This window comes from Phalacrocorax aristotelis, chromosome 6, assembly GCF_949628215.1.
Source record: "Phalacrocorax aristotelis chromosome 6, bGulAri2.1, whole genome shotgun sequence".
Taxonomy (NCBI): domain Eukaryota; kingdom Metazoa; phylum Chordata; class Aves; order Suliformes; family Phalacrocoracidae; genus Phalacrocorax; species Phalacrocorax aristotelis.
The window spans coordinates 12,470,457-12,490,655 of record NC_134281.1 but is presented as its reverse complement, the minus strand read 5'-3'; the positions used below and the strand labels follow the sequence as shown (position 1 = coordinate 12,490,655).

Here is a 20,199-nt window from a genome sequence, read left to right as displayed (position 1 = left end):
CCCCACTGGGAAGCATGTTCTGCTCCTCAGCTGGAAGATGATAGAGAAGTGCCAAATATTATTAATTTAGCACAGCTGATTTATTTCACTGAGATTAGCATGAAAATGTAGGAGTAAAGCAAGGAAGATGGCTCCATCTCTCCCTGGATTCACGGTCTTCTATCCACCAGGGATCTGTCACAGGGTATCAGGTAACTCGCATGAAGTCATCAGGACCAACTGTAATTTGCTGATCATTCCGTTAGGCATGACACAGGTTGATTCACATTAAACTTTCATGGGTGTCACTGATCCCATGCACGAGCCTGGATTATCTGCAAGGTGGTGCCAATGATACTGAGTGAGGGGTAAGCAATCAGGCAGCTGGGTGGTGCTTGAGAAGGGCTCTTGTGAGCATAGGTGCCAAAGAAAATCCACGCTCTCTTGAAAGCAAATATGTTACTAATGTGTGTTTATTTATCAGCTGTTGGAATAAACTGTGAGGAGACTAAAGGTCCTGGGTAACAGGTAAATGAACACCCTCCAGTTGTGCCATTAATTCCTAGGGAGCAAGAGGGAGTTTACCCGCAAACTTGTCAGCTGTAACTAACTCGATTTTCTGAGAGAAAGCAGATTGCTCACCACCCCATACTCCCCTTCCAGCCAAAGCTGACCTTCCCCAGGAGCTTCTGCCACTTCCAGAAGGCTGAGCCTGTACCAGAGGCCATTTCCACATCAGCCGAGGCAGAGAGGTCTCATTTACAGCAGGGGCTCCCCCCATCAGTCCTGCACCAGGCTACCCCATCCACATCTCGGCTCCACAGTGCCACGGTGTCCTACCCAGGCCCGAGAACCAGCACAATGGAGTCAAGGTCCAGCACCGGCACCAGTCCATGAGACCACTGGCTATGGGGCTGCCGCGATCAGCGCAGCCCAGGTGTTTTTCCAGCCACTCTGGCTACAGCATGGACCTTCTGACATAATGAAATTTCCAAGCCCTTTACCCTCCCTGATGCATTATCTGCCACTAGGGACACCTGGTCTGAATGAATCTAGCCTCAGCCAACTCTCTAAGGTCCAGGACATGTTGTCCATGGAAAAACAACGCACATCAGAGAAACAAAAAGTGAGAGACTACCTGGCTGCCATTTATAGACTTCTCAGAAAAAGTCAGCAGTCAACAGCCAGACTCGAACGTTCACGGCACTCCTTCACTTATGGAAGGCAAATTTACTAAATGTCTGGATGCTTTTCAGCGCAATAGCCCAATCCCATATTTGCAACCATAATATTGGAATAACTAGCAGGGTTTAGGCTGGTGCCTGCTGGACTCAAGAGGAAAGGCAGATGCCAGAGGCTTTTTTAGATACAAAACAGTAATTCTTTGTACTTTTCTTTTTGTGGGTTGCTGGACTCCACCCTCAGTCACATGCAAAACAATTCCTGGATAGATGTTTCCACTAAAGATCTCAGAGTGCCTTGTAATTATTGATGTTCCCGGTATCTGGGTCATATGGATAAATAATATTTCTGCTTTGGGAAGTGCTAAGATTTGAGGTCTCTCCATGAATCAGCTACAGAGTCAGGAAGAGAAAAGCAGTATCCTTATACAAGGAAGGGAACCTGATGGACCCACAACGAACAATCCCAGCCCCTTCTCTTTGTGACTGCCAACTGCCCAGCCCCAACTCTCTGACTATCATTCACTAAACCCCCTGCCATAAAGCTGCTGTTGCCCCAGAGCACTGTACACCAGCTGCTCTGACGCTGGCTGCTAGCTCAGGCCACCCTCCTCCTGTGCAACAAGCAGAGCCCTTTCTGCGAAAAGAGCCTGTCACTATATTTTTGCTGGAAAAGACAGAATAGTGCCTCTTACGCCATACCTTGCTTCTGTTTCTGTTTTTCTTCCTCCACTCCCTTCCAGAAAACCATAGGTCACATTCACCTTGATTTTCTCTTCCTTTCAGGATGGTTATGAGTCCAGGATGAGCAGGGGAAGAGTTACTAGATGGGCACCAGTGTGAGCAAGAGGAGAGCTGGCTTTCCCAACAGTTACTTGTCACTCATGTATTTCACTCCCATTTTACCTAACACCTCGGCTTGCTGCGCTCGGCTGAGATGCAAACACTGCCCTCTGCTCGTGATGGCCAGAGCCTTGTCAGATGTTGCTCTAAACTGCAGGGCACTTGAATAGTGAGCTGGTGCTCAGTGAGATGCTGGCCAAGGCATACACACTCCGTTGGGTGGGCGAGTTGATGAAAGCTCTCTGCAACAGACTTCTCCAAGGGCTAAGAGGTTCATCCAGCCCTAGCTCTGTAGGAGATAAAGTACTTACATGGGCTTCGAGTCAGCCTAACCACAAAACCATTAGAAAAGTTATAGTCAGGTAGGGAACATGGCAAGAGATTCAGGATGTGCTCCAGCTCCAGCTGGAGGAAGACCTGCACTGAGCTGGCAGAGCAGATCAAAGCTCAGACCTGTAAAACGCTGAGCACTGAGGAGCTACAAACCTCACTATACAGGATCATTTGACTAGAATAGTGATTAAGTCCCATCCCTCTAGCTGAATGCAAACACACACTAGATGTTAAGACTAGAAGATTCTTCACAGTATCTATTTTTCACACACCACACACCTTCAAACACCACCACCACCCCCCCAAACCAAAAAAAACAAAGCAAGAACAAAACTGAAACTTGTGGGATTAGAGATTAAAAGACACAAACACAGATGTCCCAGAAGAAATAAGCAAGAAAAGCCAAGGCTCCACCAGGATCTGCAGACCCTGCCTTAGCTGGGAAATTTTTTCCCTGGATAAGCCATGGTGGTCACTGTCCTTGGCTTGTGCTGAAGTCAGTGGGAGCTTAGCACAACTCATTCTTTAAAAGCAATGTCTCTGAATAACAAGAAAGCAAAGCATGGCAATCACTGAACCAAGTGAATAACAGGTTTCATAGGTGCTGTCAAAAGGGGAGAAGGAAAATCCCAGCTGGCTCCAAACAGCCTTCTGTGTGTGTTGGCAGGTCCTTGGTATTTCTCCCAGACGGGGAGGGCAGGTCTGAGCCGAGAGCCTGTGGTACAGCACATCCAGGCTTACATAACCCAGGGGACCAAGGGTAATCATTAACACTGGCTTATTGCCACTGGCTTTGTGCTGGAGTCACCTGGTTGTTTGGATTAAATGTATAGTGGCCATTTAGACAAGAAGGCGGCTGCTGGCACAAGGTTTTAAGTGGAAACAACCCCCCAGGGAGGGTGGGAAGCAGGGGACTGTTGCAGCCATCCCAGGGTCTAAACCCAAGCACTCCTCCAGGGAACCAGATTTGCCATCTTTCATCACACCACCCTGCCCAATGGGCTGGTTTGCTTTCCATAGGGGTCCAGCTCCCTGAGCTGCCCCAAAAACTGCCAGGGGAAAGAGCCCGCACATAACACAGGTCAGGGAAGCAGGACCCTTCTTAGGGAGTTTTACCTTGGTGACTCCCAAGTGCAACACATCAGCAAGCAAGCTCTCATTCCTCTCTCCTTGGCATCCTTTCCGAAAGTAGACGTTATCAGTGTAGCCTGGCTTTATCTCATGCCCCGTCTTTACCTTTCTTTGCTTATCTGATGTCTCATTTATGTGTCCTATTACTCTTTGCCTCCTATGCCTCTGTGTGGTATTGACATGTGGTCTGTGCCACTGTCTGGGGCAAAGGAGACTTGGGACTTCTCGGTTCTGTTCCCATCTCCCCTCTGCATTGCTCTGTGGTCTCAGACACATCACTCCACTGCTCTGTGTTTAGCCATGGGTCATAGAAGCCAGGTCACCTTATAGAAATACCACTTTATTCTTACTCCTTATGCTTAGTCCTTACCTTGAGAACAACCTTCCCAGTTGGTGGCTCCTCGCCTCTCATAACACTAGTCCTTCACCACTAGCTCTGATGAAGAGACTATAAACAGCCCAAAACTGCCAGTAAAAACATTTTGGAAACATAGAGAGATCTCACAAGTGCTAGGAACCAGATCATGATCATTACGTGGAGGCGCTAACACTGCACGCATCTCCATTAACACCTCAGAAACCCAATTACAAATGTTTTAAGTCAATGAGACTTAGGCATGTGTATAATGATGCCATGCTGTGCTTTGCCATGCAGAGTTGCTGAAGCAGTGACATAAAAAACTTATCCACAGTTGTGGCATCAAAGCACTTAAATATATATTTATCGTCAGGTGGGTAAAGAGTAATCAAGCTTAAGGCAAGGCCACATTTTTCTCATGAATCAGCAAAGCCCAGGCAAGCCAGCAATTCCACATACAACAAACACCAATATCTCTTCTGGAGATTTCTTCTCTTTTGTGACAAACCTCTCAAAAACATCATTCATTTTCATGCAGAACTAACTCCTTTCACAGAAAACGTGGCCGTATTCTTCTGAGCAATATGTTGCAACTTTTACATAAACTTAAATTTCCTTACAAGCCAGAAAAACCCACACAATCCACACTCAGAAACCATACTGAAAACAGAAAAGAAAAAAGAAAAAAAAAAAAGAAAGAAAAAGTGTTTCATGGAAAACATTCCAGGCTAAAACATAGCTTAGATCTTAGATTTCTGCACTGCTGTGCTCCAACAGCAGGTGTTTTGCATTACCCCACTTCAGCTTTAAGTATTGTCTCTTGCAGAAAAATGACAACTTCTGCCCCGAGTGTCCTGCAGGATGAATTGCCCAATGTTACAGCAATATCAGAACTCCAGATGAGATGGGGAGGAGACTGAGATGCTGGTTAAAATAAAGCAGCTGGTTTAATGCATGATGTCAATAGGGTGAGAACAGAAGGGAATCAAAGATCCTCTTGGTGCAGGCTTGCTAATTAAAGTGTGTGTGCAACTAGCACTCTTAAAACAGCTGTCCTTAGGACTCTTGTCTTCAGGCTACATCTCAGGAGGTAACAACAACCTGGAGTGAACAGAACTTGGTCTGCTTCATCCCTCGATCCTCTTGCCAGACTCATACCATTCTCTGGGAAAATTAATCAGGGGTCTGGAGAGCCCTGGTTCATCAGCTGGCATTTTCTGGTGGCTGTTCTTCAGGGAGATACTTTAATCCCCAAGTGCCCATTAGTGTCAGAGTGATTCTTGCTGGGAGAAGATCTGGACCCACTGCACCATTGCTCCCATGGAGACTCAGTTATTTTAACACCAGTAGTGTTGCTGGTTTCTTCTTCCAGTGGAGGCCAAGCAACCAAACGCATAGTGCAAGAGATGTCCTGGCTTGCAGATCACAAGAGCATCATGTTCATGCCCCTGTTGTTACAAATGGGAAGCAATGGTTGTTGCAGAACAGGGTGTCTTCTCAGGCCTGAGGCATGCTTCGTACCACAGATCCTTCACATCACTCTTAGGCATGGGATTTACAGAAGAGCCAACTGAAGCGCCTTGGCACCAAGACCTCCGGCGTGCTGAGCCTTTCTTTCACAATCTAATCCTGTGACTACTGGTCTTGTTGCTTGTTCCTTCCATCCAAGGATCACACAAACATAAATTAAGTCCCACAGTATCATTATGATGCATTATTATCCCCATTTTACAAGAAAGGGAACTGCGGCACATGGCAATTGAATCCTTTGTCCTGGGTCACACAGTGAGTCACCATCACAGTCCCAAGCAGACTCTGAAGGCCTTCCTCTTTCACACTAACCACTAGAGCTTGAATTTCCTCAAAACCTGCTTGCTCTAATTTATTAACCACAGTTTTACTGAAGCTGCAGACCTGTTCCACAGCGGTCAGAAACCACAGAAGGCATTCGGGTCCCAGTGTGGCTGCCAGGAGAGGCATGAGGGCTCTAGCAAAGGGAGAGCTGAAACATCTCGTGCCTCCCAAGACCTTCTGAGATGAGAAAAACTTCTGAAGACAACTTCAGATCTGTTCCATTGTCTCCCTGTTACCCAGCACCTGAAAAGTTACATCCAGGTGAATCAAAATTTCAAGTTCTATTGTCCCAATAACAGAGCTGGCTACAAAGAAAATTAATGAATACTAATTTCAAGAAGGGATTTAAAATTTCCATTTTCATTTTATTGTCAAAGTAAATATATTTTTATGAAGAACAAAAGAAAATATACAGAATTGTAACTTATGTACACTGGCTTTATAGGTATTTTTGTTTCCAATTTACACAAATTTTGATACGTTATTAAAAGATATTTTATATAGATATGCATCTATGTACAGTTTTATTTACATACATTCATAGGATGTGATACAAACCAGTCAATAGATGATAGTTCATTTATATTAATTTCTAGAGGACAAAAGGAATGCATTTGCCTTAGCTAGACCTGCTGTTCTTGCACAGTGCGGGCTCCTGCTCTGCCTAGCACTAGAATTGCAGTTTCCTATCTCCGATTTTGCCAACAAAAAGACAAACAGATGCTGTCAGCAAATGGAAAGGAAATGCAACATCCATTATAAAATCATTCCTAATTACTGAATTCTACTTCTTCTAAAGCTTCTTACAATTGCCAGAGTTCAAAAGGAAAAACAAAACAAGAAGAAACACAAACAAAATCACTCGCCTGCTACCATCCGATTATTTGTTTAAATTCCCTTCTTAGCCAGCTACCACACAAATTTGTTTCTTTTGGCTATTGTTCTCACCCATTCACCCACCCCAGCTGCATGGAGCTCTGACATGGCTGTCAGTAGGAGAGGACTAGCACTGATGATCACCCTCAGACAGAAGATCTCACGGTGCTGTCTCACCAGGCCACAATGCCTCCCACCCTCCCCTGGGGATAGGAACATCCTACAGGACCCAGCCGACCAGTGGACAAAGACTTAGCTCCAACCAGCAAGGCACTGCCTTGCAGTGGATGCTCGGGATGCCCCATGCTCACCAGGACCACCAGGCACCTCCAGGGCTGGTGCTCTGGGTTTCTCCCCCAAGGTCACACAAGAGGACAGGCACAGAGACAGCTTCCTGCTGCTTTACATGCTAGACAACAGCTCTTCTGCTAACGACAGTGGATGCTACAAAGCACAGTCAAAGGAAAGCAGCGTTTCCTTCGACGCATGAGCATCCTTTCACCCCATGACAGCACAGGACAGGAGAACCATGCACGCAGTACACGGTCAGCCACACCAAAAGGCTCCACTCCAAGCCATTTCATCCAGTCTGAGCTTCTGGGTTTGCTTGGGGTATGCCTTTGCTTACATATATATATATGTATGTATGAATATACATAAATATTTATATATAGCCCTATCCAAGGCAAAGGTAAATGTGAGTGGGAGAATTTAGAGAGGCACGGAGGCACATTCCAGCACTCTCCACGCATTGCCTCCCACTGTCCCCGACTCCCACTGTTCCTCCTCCTATGGCCAGCCCCTACAAATCCTTGGCTCAGGCAACCCAAAAACAAAGGAGTTGTTTTCATCTCAAAAGGAATTTGCTGTTTCCAAACTGGACAAATAGAGCAGCTTAATAAAAACTCACAATGAATGGCCTGTACATGAGCAAAGCCCTCAGGAATGCCAGGGCTATAATTAACTAGCAGCAAGCAACTCTTACATTTTCCTGTGCAGCAGAAAACAGCTAAAAATAAAACACTGTAATTTCCAAAAGAAGCAGCAGCAAAGGAGGAAAAGACAGAAGGAAAGGAAAATAACATCCTTAAAGGAAAAAAAAAAAAGACAAAAAGGAAAAAAAGGAAGAAGCACCCCCCTCCCTTGACCCAAAAAGAACTTCATTCTCAAATCATCTTTAAAGGACATGGGACACTCAGACATGGTGGTATCAAGTAACAGCATTGAGTGTTCTGTGGAGACAAATAAATTATCACTAGAAATATAGTGAGCAAAGTGCTGTCATGGGCTGCTGTTGGATGGCTGGGCGGGAAGGGGAAAGCGGGACGAATCAGTTCACAGAGCGGACGGAGCGGTTGCTTCGTGGAAACCGATGCACCTTGACGTGTTTGGACAAGTGGTCACTTCGAGCAAACTTCTTCTCACAGACAGGACACTGATAGGGTTTAACCCCTGAGTGGGAGCGCCTGTGCCGGGACAACTCATCTGACCTGGAGAACCTGCAAGAGAAGAGAAGCCTTTTCATATAAATGGTTTTTCACATTGCTAAGTCTCCCACAGCAGGGAAAAAAAGTCCCCTCAGGCAACTGGGAGGCTCCCTTGTGGCAAAGCCCGAACATGCGAACTGAAAGGGACACACCACAGGGCCAGTCTGGTCCCAACTGGCAGTCAGCAGCAGTGATGGAAACATAATCATCAACCTCATCCCATGTCAACTCTGGACTCAGAGTAATGCATGGAGGCAACGTTTGTACCAACCTTGCTCCATACCCAATAACATGGGTATAGCTCAACAAAAACAGCGCTGCTCTTGATCCCTCTGCCCGTCCCCTTCAAAGCCTGTCCTGCAACATCTCTCCTGCAAATCCAAGCATGGACCCTTCTCGAGCAGAGATAACAACCAGCATCCTGCAGGTAAGGTCTGCTCCAAGTTCCCACTGACATGAGCACAACAGACATCCAGTACTTGCACATGGTTTGAGATGGACCCCAGATAACAGCTGGACATTGCTGCCCAGAAGCTACATGGCTTATCAGATCCAGCTGAAAAATTGGCTTTTGTAGGAGCTCCTGCACACTAAATAGTCATTAACACCTCAGTACCAGAGATGCTCAAGATTGTAACAGCTGAAACCCAGGTGGGCCCCAGTGGCAATTAGCATAGTTACTTCACGGGTAAATTGAAATCAAGACTGAACCTTTAATTACCAAAACTGTCTCCCAGAGTCATTTCAATTCTAGATATTTCCCACCTTCCATCTCCACAGAAAAATGCCCAAATAGCCACTGTGAATTTCACAGGATTTACTGAACTCAAATCAGCTAATCCTTTCGTCTTAACAGCAGGGCTGGCTATATTTCCAGCTTGGACGTGACTGGAAGCCACAGGGTTAATTAATAATGTCACACTAAAACAGCCCTGTCCAGATGGGTACAAAATTTTTGTTGCCTGACAAAGGGCAATTAAGTGTTTTGTTGCCAGAGCAGTAACAAAGAGCGGCACAGAAGTAGTGCTTGCAAGAAATGGTATCAGCTGTTTATTTACAATAAATAAATGAAGTCATGGACACTAGCTGAATAAATGGGGGAAAGAACATGTAGAAAAATGTGCCCTTCTGGAGCAGAATATCACATCATCAACAGAGTGAATATGCTATTTTTATGAAAGGGGGAAAACAGGACTGCTGGGATCCTATGAATAAGTCCTTCATGCAAGAAAAATAAGTTTCCATATAAAGGTTTTAATTAGCTCTGATCTCCCGCCACCAGCTGAGGAACGGGGTGCCGGCAGTCACAAAGCTGGGAATGGTTCCCTTAGTTCCTGCAGCTTTTCAGTCTGGTGATGCTACCCAGGGAGCGTTCAGCCAGCACAAAGCAGACGCAGATACTTAATGTGGATAAGGTATGGTGTGGACATATATCTTCCAGGGGCATTTCTAGGGGAGATTCCTTCACCCATTCTCTTCCTTTTCTCCCTTCCCTTGCTTTGGTATACCATGGTGAAAGAGTCAAATCCACCATTAAGAGCAGCAGGCAGATGCCCTAATGGAGCCATCAACCTGTCCTTGTCTGAGGTGCCTCTTCCTCATAAATGCTATGACAGAGATTCCTCTTCACCCCTAGTACTTGCATGTTTGCTTTCTCTAGCACCCCTGCTCCTTCCAGCCATGGCTTACCATGTCCATGTCTGGACCTGGGAGCAGAAGGGCCAGGGATTTCTCCTGAGTCCTTAGCAGTGAGCTAGTCCCAGTGCCACATCTGTGGAGGGATGCTCTTGTAGAGCTACGAGCAAGTGGGACTAATCATCTTTCTCGAAAGGGCAGGATGTTGCCTGCGCAGACTGCCTCAGTGGGACTCAGTGCTGGACACGGAATGGACCTGTTGCCAGTGGTGGCAACCACGCCCAGGGAAAAGAGGGAGAAGAGAGGGAAAAGCACCTTTGCAAAGACCCATCCTCTTATATGCAGACTTATCACCCAAAGGCGTGAAACCAGATGTGGCCAGGTTGCACTGTGCCATGTCCTTGGCCATTAAGGTCACAGTCTGCAACAGAAGTGCAGTAGCACATGCTAATCCTGCACAAGAGCTCTGCAAGTGCATTTTGATGGGAATTGCATGGTGAGGGAGAAATAGGCGCATGTCAGGAATGAGCAGCTCCGCTCATACCCTGGGAGCTTGGATGAGTTCATCCGACAAAAATACACTCTGCCTCATAATGATGTCCTTAGCTGAAGAGGCAGGAATGTTGCAATACTGTTCCCCAACAGTCATGGAAAGATCAGCTTACAGAGCCCACAGAAATAAACCTCAAGCTGTCAGTGTGTTTACAAAAAAACAACGCAAAGGTTAGGACAAGGAAGCCAGGAGGATCTGGTGGCCTGGTTCTGCAGTGAAATTATATTTGCAGCCCATTCTGGCACCGAGGTCACCCCAAGAAAACTGCAAACAATCCCCAGTGGAACCCAAATTCAAACAAATAAAAGGTACACCCAAGGAACACCTCACTATCCCAAATCACTACCACTTCCAGAAGGATTCTTCCTTCAGAAGAAAGGTGGAGGGATCTGGGCAATCCCACAGCAACTAGCAAAGTTTCTTTCATCCTTCTATTGGGTGGGACCCCAAAGGACCTGTAACTATATCTCCCTTGAAGACAAATCCTAGAGCTCCATGATGTGTAGGACATGTATGGTGTCTCCTGGCCATATGAGGACATTGCTAGGTGGCTCACAAGGCAAGAAAGGTCAATATCTTCAGCCTGGTACTCCAAGGTCCCTACCATGGCCACAAGCCATTGAAACTCACTCAGGCTGTACCTCTCCTCCACAGCGGAGGGGAGGCTCTAGAGTCATCCTGCCAATCCCCAAAGCACGGCTACAGTAAATCTCCTGCACACCTGCAAACCACTTTGCACAGCACCAGCAAAAAAGGCCAATGTGAGATGCCTGCCCTGACCTGTCCCACACATGGTCCCCTCCACGCTTGCCTGGTCCCATACACACTCCTGACCACATGCATTAGAAGCCTTTAAACCCTCCCTACCAAACCAGGCAGAGCTTGTATTGCACGCTGTCACCTGCAGAGCTTTGCGGGGAAGCGCCTCCAGCCCGACAATGTGGCAGGGCATTTAAAGGTGATTGCCTAATCCCCCAGGCCTTACAACAACTGCAGCTTTGCGTGCTGCTGCTCCATCGGAGCATCGAGAGCTTCTCCTGCTGCATGCCGTAACACGGCTGCTGGGGACTGGCCCACGCCGCAGCTCAGGTTTTTGGTCAGGGCTGTCTCAGGAGCAGCGCTAACTGGAGGCTGCTGTATGCCAAAGGTATAAGCTGGCATGACACAGATCAGCGCGCCGACCGGTACAGCAGGGTATTGAACGCAACGGGTCACCGGCCACTCACGAACGCCTTTCTGCAGCCTGCTGAAAACAGCTCTTGCCCCATGCCAAGGAAGGGCACAAGCAACCAGGGTTCAGCCTCTTCCAGGGAGGTACTTGGGGCTCTCCCACTGTCCTAGGGGTTAGCAAAAGGGATTGCTGTGTGCACACCCCTACCTTGCTGCATTTAAAGCATCCAACCTCACCACAGCAGGGCTGCCTGTAGAGCTGGGAAAGCTTTAATCCCCCACAGCTCAGCCACTTTGTGCTAGGCAACACTTTGTTTTCTTTTTGAAATTACTGTCGTCAGTGAGGTCAGATCTTAAGTGTCTTTCGTGAAAAAATAAATACGCAAGTACAAGAATGCAGTGAAAGAAGGGGAAAGCAGAGCCCAGCAGCATTTCAGTGCTTAAATTAATTTGAGATGATATAAAACTGGGAGCAAACAGAGAGTCCAGATGTATTTGACTTAAGTCATGTGAGATCTCAGCTCTCACTGAACTTCTGGAATAGGTAAACATGCTTTATTGATTAAAAGGGACTGAGTAATTCGGTGCTCAATTGGGTCTGGCCTTTGATATGTAGGGGATGTGCAAGAATCTCAGGCCAGTGCGATGGACTGCTGTGAGCACAGGAAGCAGCTCGCCAAGCGCTGCCTCTCCTGCTGGCTACAAACCTCCCCCCTCAGAGCAGAACCCTTCTGAAGTTTGGGGGTGTTGGGGATTGGGGTACCAGCCTGGGCTGTGAAATGCAACGTGATAAACAGCAATAGAGTTTGAAAAGCCCTTGCAGCAGCTGGTTGTGGACAAGACACACATTCCTCATAGCTAAGGTGATTAATTTCTCATCCCTGCTGGGCTCCTCATCTTTAAAAAGTTGTGGCTGGCTGAAAGTTCAGGATGCTCCCAGTTGCAGGACCTGCACTTCTCTTGGCCCACCTTACACCTGCATCCTGCTTTTGATTCACACCATTTGCGGTAATGCTGGGAGAAGGCAGGCACCCTGGTGTAAATTCAACCTCCATCCCTTACCACTTAATATCTTTCCTAAACGTTCCCCTTGGTTTTGCAACCTGGGAAACACCAGTTCTGTAGTAAGACAGAACTGGAGAAGGTCACCCACAGGCAACACTTCGGGTTCCTGATCTTGAGCCACAAAAGTCACTGGGAGGGTTGGGATAAATCTCAGCATGGATCAGACAAACCCTCACATGCCACATGCATTTGTCACAAAAATGACAGTTTTGCTCACATCCCAGTGCAAGGGAAGCCAACGTGACACCCACAGACACGTTCACAGGCAGGAGGCACATCTGCTGCCTGTGCGCACGTACTCTGGCAACCAAATAAAAAGGAGCAAGTGCCTCTACTGCAGGTCAGGAGCAAAACAGCCTGCAGGTTATGGGACCAATCAGCTCAATAACATGGCTTTAATTTCAGTGCATGCTGAGCAGCAAGCCACTGAGCCTGGCTCATGAGAAGTGCCACCAGTACGAAAGGAAAGAAAATCACCACCAGTTTGTAAAACCACCGTAAACTGAAACAGAAAAGAAATTCACCAAAGAAATTAATTACATTCATCTCCTCAGTCCTTCTGAAAGGCAAATTTCAAACCAGTCCAGTTGGGGGGCACAGGATTCAGCCCCATTCTGACCTTTTCCCTCAAACCAATCCAGCCATCTCTAAGTGCTGCATGTCTCACATACTTGCATTTTTACAGAACCCTCTCCTGTTACTTTTTACCTCGCCTGTTCCCCATGATCACAACCCATTTCCTCATTAGACATTGCTCGCTGAAGCTCTGCAGGATATTCTTTGAAAGAAATCCTGTTTAATTTAATACAACAGAGTTAAGATTTTGTTTTTCCCATCTTAATTTGTGGTGCTGTATATTAACACTTGCCAGCAGGCAAGCTAGTAACACAGCTAACTGGAAAGAGGGAAGAAGACTTCCATCAAAGTTTCCTTAAAATAAGAAGTTGATTTTTTTAAACGAAGTTTTCATTTTTCACCTAGTATTAAAAATTTTAAAAAAAAATAAAAAAATAAATCAAGAGATACCCTCTGCGAAACATTTTGCTTAATCAAACCTGCAATCTTTCATTCAAGCAATGCTTAACTCCACCTCAGCCTTCTGGTTATGTTGTTCCATCTGACAGCTTTTTGCAACTTTGAGTGGTACCCACGCATTCTTCTGAATTAACGCAGAGAACAAAACCCAGAGCGTGCCAGAGTGTCACTGCCAGCATTTCCAGAAGGAGCGGGATGGAGTGGGTTTTCTATAAAACTGCACAGAACACTGCTCTTCTTAACCACACTCACTTATCACAGCCCTTCAGTGATCCTGTTTAGCCCCATGCAGTTGGAGGCACAGACAGCCATGCAGTGATTCTGCCCTAAACCATCCAGTTCACTTACAGCCCTCAGCTGGTACCAGCCAAGCATCTGCTGCAACTGGTGTGCTGCAACCAGACCAATGTGAACGCAAGATATTGCCTGCAGTAACAAGCTTAATCTGACCCTCCTGGAATGAAATACAAATCACGATGGACTACTACTATTTTTTTAAGACACTTAAACAGCTGGTCCCAGCAGGTGATGGTCTACTATTTAATTTACCAAAGCCCCTAGATAACCTAACAGGAAGAAAAAGGTCTTAATTCTCAAACCAACCGAACAAGTTTTGGGAGCAGAAACGGTTTATAAATCAGAGCGCAAACCTACCTGTGAGCAAAAGGGAAAGAGGGATAGGACAGTGGTGAACCCCAATACTAACCTCCATCCACAACCCGGCCACGTGCATGCAAAAGGCTTTTCTCCTGTATGCCTCCTCAGGTGGGCTTTCAAATGGCTGCTTTTCGTGTACATCTTGGTACAACCAGGAAAAGAACATTTGTGCATTTTAATGAGTTCTGCTGCAGGGTTCTTTTGAAATTTCTGACCCATGATGATTCCTGTCTGACCCTGGATCATGCCTCCTGGCCCAATTGGCTTGGCGGCGATGGGGACAGGAGCAATGCGGACAAATTTAGAGGACAAGTTCAAATTGGACGACTGGACTATCTGAGGCACAAGGGCAAATGTCTGTCCTTGGATGTTGACGAGGAGCTGTGCAATTTTAATGTTCTCTTGTGCTGGTCCTTGGGAACCGGGGCTTGTGTTGGACTCCTGTTTGACCTGTACAGGCTGAATTTGGAGCATAACTGGTATCCCATTCTCCAGGGACATTCCTCCATTTTGAGCTTGGCCACTTTCTGTTGAGCTGCCCAACTGTTCATTTTTACTTTCTTTTAAACTAGCACTGGGTAACATATGGTCTTTTTGCTGTAGCGAAGCAACAGAAACTTGGCTGCAAGCTCTCAAGTCCTTGGTCTCACTTTTAGGTCTTTCTTTGAGCTCCAACTCCATGTTCTCCTCCAGAAATTCCTCAATTTCCTCAAGTGTGGGCTGAAATGGTCCTGAGTCTTCCATATCCACGGCAAATTCAGGCAACCTAAAGTACTCCTCTTTCACTATTGGCTGAAGTCTCCTTTTGTCCCACCATGATGCAGCAGTGTTTCCCAAAGATGCCTGGGACAACAAGTAGTCTAAGATACTGTCCTGACTTTCTGCACTGGACGTGCTTCCATAGCTGGAGCTGAGAACTTGGGAGTCAGGGCTAGAACAAGAACAAAAGCTGGACGAGTCACTGTCATCTTCTGACAGGGGAGAGGGCAGCATTTGGTACGACCTCACCCCTGCTGTCATGTCCCCAAAGTATCCAAGAGAAGATCTTGTAGATGAAAAGGTTTCATCAGTAGGCAGCAAGTGATCCACCATTCCTGGGCGATCTCTTATGGATATCCCAACAGCATATACCAGGCAGCAAAAGTTCAGGTAAGAGCCTGAGTGTAGGAAAACAAAGCAGCAACAGTCAGAAGTTGGTTTAATCATTTATCTCCACAAACTAAAGCTCGTAAAGCCCTCTAGCTCACGGGAAAGTCCAAAGCATGCAGTCTCACTGAGTACACATGCTGCTACACGCTTTGATACGTCTCCACTACCCCCTAAGGACTGTCAGGGCTGAAGCATTTTGCAGGATTGCACCACGTATTTGCAAAAGAATTCTTTCAGAAATAATTTCCCAACTGTGTGCGCTCTAGATTTACAGCTCCCTTCCAGAATATTACTGGCAAGAGAAAATAAATTACGGGCTTTCACTTAACGGTGAAACCTAGAGCCAACAAAGGGAAACGGGAGAAAAAATAAAGTGTTGAAATTTTTACCACCCAAAAAAAAACAAATAAAAAAAGAAGTTTATTGCTGGTAGCCATGAAACGCAAATCCTTTCCTTATCTTGTAGCTTTCCACCAACCGTATTTTTAACTTCCTCAGTTCCACAAATATAGGCTAATCAGCATAATGCAAGGATCAATCTGTCAGGAGCCAAAAATATTTACTGTGCTTCAGCATTTGCTAGGCGGATTTTCCCTTCCAGATGTAATGAATCAGTGTACCAACGTCATCATCACCTGCACTGCCCTTAATAAGGCTGGCACTGCGCTGAGCTAATTACCATGTCCTGGCAAGCCAGCTGGTGGCTGGTTTCACCTCATCACTCCATACTCCTTTCTCTCCGAGTGCAGAGGTCGAGGTGATCTGAACCTCACGCCAGTTGCTAAACTGGGAGGGCTCATAGGGCTCGTACAGACCCCCGCCATCTCAATCTGCCGTGACCCATGGCAGGCAGCCACACTCCCAGTTTCCCCCCCATATCGAGGAGGCAAGCGGGCACCATCCTGCAAGCCCCTACTCACATGAGCCATAATCCCGTTGCAACCCCACAGAGGCACAAGGGCAAAATCCATCCTTCCTGGCGCAGCCCACCGCAATGCTCGCCGACAGCGGCGACCATCCTGTGCTTTCCCAGTTAAGCCAAGCAAACTTCCTAGAAAGGTTTCTGGGGAGGGAAATGCAGGAGGGGCATCTGTGTATTCAGGTTTTCCCCCCGCCCAGAGGAAAAATAAAAAATTGCTTACGGACAGAGACTATGCCTCTTAGGGAGCAAACGCAGGGACCTCCAGACGGAGCGAACACTATCCTCAGTCATTCGCTCAAGGTGACTGATTGAAAACAGAGCTGTATATGTGCATAATAAAACAACTCTTTCTGTGGAAGGTATGTGGACTGCAGAGATAGAAGTCATTTGATCAGCCTATGAGATTTTGTGTGTGTGTGAATTAGGAGGCATGTGACCCAGCGTGAAGGAAATGCCAGTCAATCTTGTTACACGCTGTCATTTTCCACAGGCTCTGCCGCTGCGCTTTGGACGCTTTGCCATGAATAGTCAATAGCTCCCAGTTTTGTGCAGGGAAGGGGATGGTTGTTATTGCTCTTGCAGAGCATCCTTGCTGCCTGATCTCCAAAATCTGCCCTGTCTTTGCCTTCTCTAGAGAAAAATCAAAACGCGTCTATGTGCTCCGTGCTGCAGCAAACGCAGTGAGGTATTTTACACAACACATTTCGAGAGCTCTATCCCACCAGCAGCATCTATTAATATTTCACAGGAAACGGGGGGAAAAAAAAACATATTTCTTAAAGATTGAAGTTTCCTCCTTCAAAAGCACATGGAGGAAGTAGGGGCAGGTTGAAAGACTTAAAAGTAAGACTGCACATTTTCCTGGTATGCGTGGCCTGTCAGTCAGCTATGCCTCTGAACCGATAATGAAATACCCACATGTGCTGAACACGAGGAAGTTCAAACAGAGGTTAGTGGCTCTGTTTTGTGACCTTAGCCTATAATCATTTCTTAGAGTAAAAGTGAAGAGTCAGAAGAGCCGAACTATTTCTAACAGACTTTTTTTTTTTTTTAAAATCTCTGTGTTGACAGAAAGTTCCTACAGCAGAAGTTCCACAGCTGAGCTATTCCCAGTTTTGAAATAGAAAACACAATCTGCTTCTGAGAAGTTTGTATTGGCTTCCAGTAAGAGCTCACCCAAGCACCTCATTCCTGTCTTGCACCAAAAACTGGTGACTGCCTTGTGAAATGTGGGGCAGAAAGGAGGACTTGCCCTCAGATGGTTTCCAATCCTCCCTCCTATGTCTGCATTGTTCCAGCCTGAACTTCTGAAAAATGGTGCTGTGAGTGAAATCTGGACTGTAGCATGGTTTTTTTCTAAGAAAAGCTGGCGTGCTCTGTGCGTGCAGGGAAAGAACATGCACCAAAAGCAGTTGGCAAAGTTTGTTTGGGTTTTCTTTAAAGAAAAAAAACCCAAAAAAACAACTTCAAGTTTTCTTTAAATGGCTGCGAAAACTAGGAAGCCACGTATCAAAATAGCCATATATTCCACGGGGAATAGAACTAAACCCTAATTTGAATAAAGGCTGAAAGGAGAGGAAAAAAACCCCAACAAACTCCTAGCAACTGCTGTGAGCAATGTACCTCAGCAGAAAACAGCCAGCACGGCTATTTCCCCATCTCTTTTGACACAGAGCAATGCCACTTGGAGTAACCAGAGTAATTTTAAGAAGAGAGGGGACTGTCACAGGCAAATAGATCCAGGCACATCATGGGCCAGATCTGCTTTCTGTGCACTCTCAAAACTTGCAGAGCAGCCAAGAAGATTTTGGGGAATGACTGGAATGCAGGATCGGGCCCAGGCTATATTTTATCCTAAAGGCCAGACTAACAACCAAAAGGCTTTCATCCCTACTTTTCCTGAAGACGCAGACAAAACCATAAGATTAAAAAATAAAACCAAGAAAAGTCAGGGCTACACAGGCCATGAACACTAATGATGCTGTTTACATAAAGTACTTTCATCTCTAGGAGCCGTGAAAAACACGTTAGAAATGTAAGCACTTATAGAGGGACCTCAGTGCCTGAGCCACTGAAAACCAGCCACTTCTGGAGTGAAATACAGCAGCTGTTCAACAGCACACGGCAGCACAACAGTCTCCAACTTTTAAGAGTTCCCTGAGTTGTTATGATGTCCTTTCTGCCAGAAACATGTTGTTCTGTTTAAAAACTGTCTATCTAATCGCCAGCTAAAAAAAAACAACAACAAAAACCCAACCCAAAACAGAGAAGGAATATTCTGACTCAGAGTAATGTTTAAATGTTAAGTCCTGGGAACTTGCTGAAACACAGGGACATATTTCCCAGCCTGTCATTTCTGGACGGTCAGTCCAGTGCAACCGATAGCCCAGCGGTATATGGGCTCAGACACACTGACAGTCATTTCCTATGTGTACTGCTACAGCTTTTTCTAGTTTAGGACTAATCTCTTCAGGGTTTTTTCTTGTTCCCTAGAAGATTTTAAATCTGTTCAGGCTGACTCCTGCTCCACAGACAGAGCCATAAACCAGGCAGCGAAGCAGGCCCAGCGTTTCTAAGAAATTAAAATCGAAATGCATGGGGGGGAAAAAAAGTAAAAATATCAATAAAGACGCCAAGAGCCAGGGGGAAACCCATTTGCTCTCATCCCTTCTGCAAGGTGCCTGTGCTGCTCCCCAGACACGGAGGAAATTGGGGGTTGTTTAGGGTCTCCCCGTTTTTGTTTGCTGGGTTTTTTGTTGTTGTTGGTTTTTTTGGGGGGGTTGGTTTTTTTTGTTTTTTTTTTTTTTCTGCTGTTTTGCAGAAACGTTCCCAAAGCCTTATTTTCTGGAAACTAACGCCCCTCCGCCCCCAAACTTTGACTTCCACAAGGGGAAGCACTTTACCTGCAGCGGGCGCCGGCGGCGGCCCCCCCCAGCGCCCCCCGGGGCTGAGCGCCCGGCAGCGAACGGTGCCCCGAAATAACAGGGGCGCAGCATGAGCCGCCTGGGCAGTGCAAGTGGGCCGGGGGGGTCAGACACAATTCCCACCCCAGCACACGCAGGTTTCCACGGCTGCAAAGCATTTGATTGTTCGGTGATTGGTTTGTGGTTTTGGTTTGGTTTGGGTTTTTTTAAATTATTTTTTATTTTAATCGTTTTCGGGCTCCCTCCATCCCTTCTCCGGAGGCTTTGGGGGTCCGAGCCCCCTACACAGTCGTCCCGTCCCCTCTCGGCGTGGTCTTCTGGTCGCGATGACCGGGAGTAACCCGCCCCCCCCCCGCCTGTCACACCATGGCACGGTGCGGCTCCAGCCTGCAAACAGCCCCCCACCCCTGCCCTGCTGCACCGCCGGGGGGGCGGATTTAACCTTCCACACCCCCCCGTGACCGCGCAGCAGCGGCACAGACACCACCAGCGCCAGCGTGTGTTCCCCCCCCTCCGGCTACCGGTGCTGCGGCGCCGGAGTGCAGGGTCACCGCCGGCGGGACGCGCCCGCGCAAACCCCGCGCCCCTCGCACGCCCTTACCTGAACTCCTCTGCAAGCCCGGGAGAAAAGGCCAAGAACGACGAGAAGAGAGCAGAAACAGCAGTGAAAATGAGAAGGGAAAAAATGTTTGGTTTTTTTTTTTTTTTTAAAAAAAGCAAAGTTTAAAGAAGCCAGCCGCCAAGGCAGAGGAGCGCACGCCACGCAGCGCGGCCCCGGCGGGGAGCGGAGCGGAGCGGAGCGGCGGGAGGCGGGCGCAGCTCCCCCGGGAGGCGGGTGCGCGGCTGCGGAGCGCGGCCCCGCTCCCGTAGTACTATATCCCCCTCACATGACGGGCGCCCGGCGGCGGCGGGGGAGGCCGGGGAGAGGCTCGACCGCGTCCGCCGCCCCCATTGGCCCCGCCGCGGCGGAGGCCGGCCCGACACCGGCCTCAATGGGAGCCGCGGCACCGCCCGGCCCGGCCCCGGGGCGGTGCTCGGGAGGGCCGG

At 47.4% G+C, this 20,199-nt stretch overlaps 2 protein-coding genes across 5 annotated transcripts in view; one reads left to right on the top strand and one right to left on the bottom strand.

The window, feature by feature from the left end:
- The window catches only part of TMEM43 (transmembrane protein 43), a 494,721-nt gene that overhangs the window by 286,251 nt on the left and 188,271 nt on the right, over positions 1-20,199 (top strand). The gene's annotated exons all lie outside the window — the stretch shown is intronic.
- Positions 6,024-20,199, bottom strand: part of KLF15 (KLF transcription factor 15) — a 46,766-nt gene continuing 32,590 nt past the window's right edge. The window contains exons 1-3 of one of the 4 annotated variants that reach the window (XM_075095992.1): positions 19,754-20,119; positions 14,207-15,314; positions 6,024-8,054 (exon numbers count right to left, since the gene is read on the bottom strand). In XM_075095992.1, the coding sequence (XP_074952093.1) occupies positions 7,886-8,054; positions 14,207-15,249 (1,212 nt within the window). In that variant the 5' untranslated portion in view covers positions 15,250-15,314; positions 19,754-20,119 and the 3' untranslated portion in view covers positions 6,024-7,885. Of the gene's footprint in view, positions 8,055-14,206; positions 15,315-16,226; positions 16,583-19,753; positions 20,120-20,199 lie in introns of those variants that run through there. The other 3 variants (XM_075095994.1, XM_075095993.1, XM_075095990.1) reach the window with 3 other exon arrangements.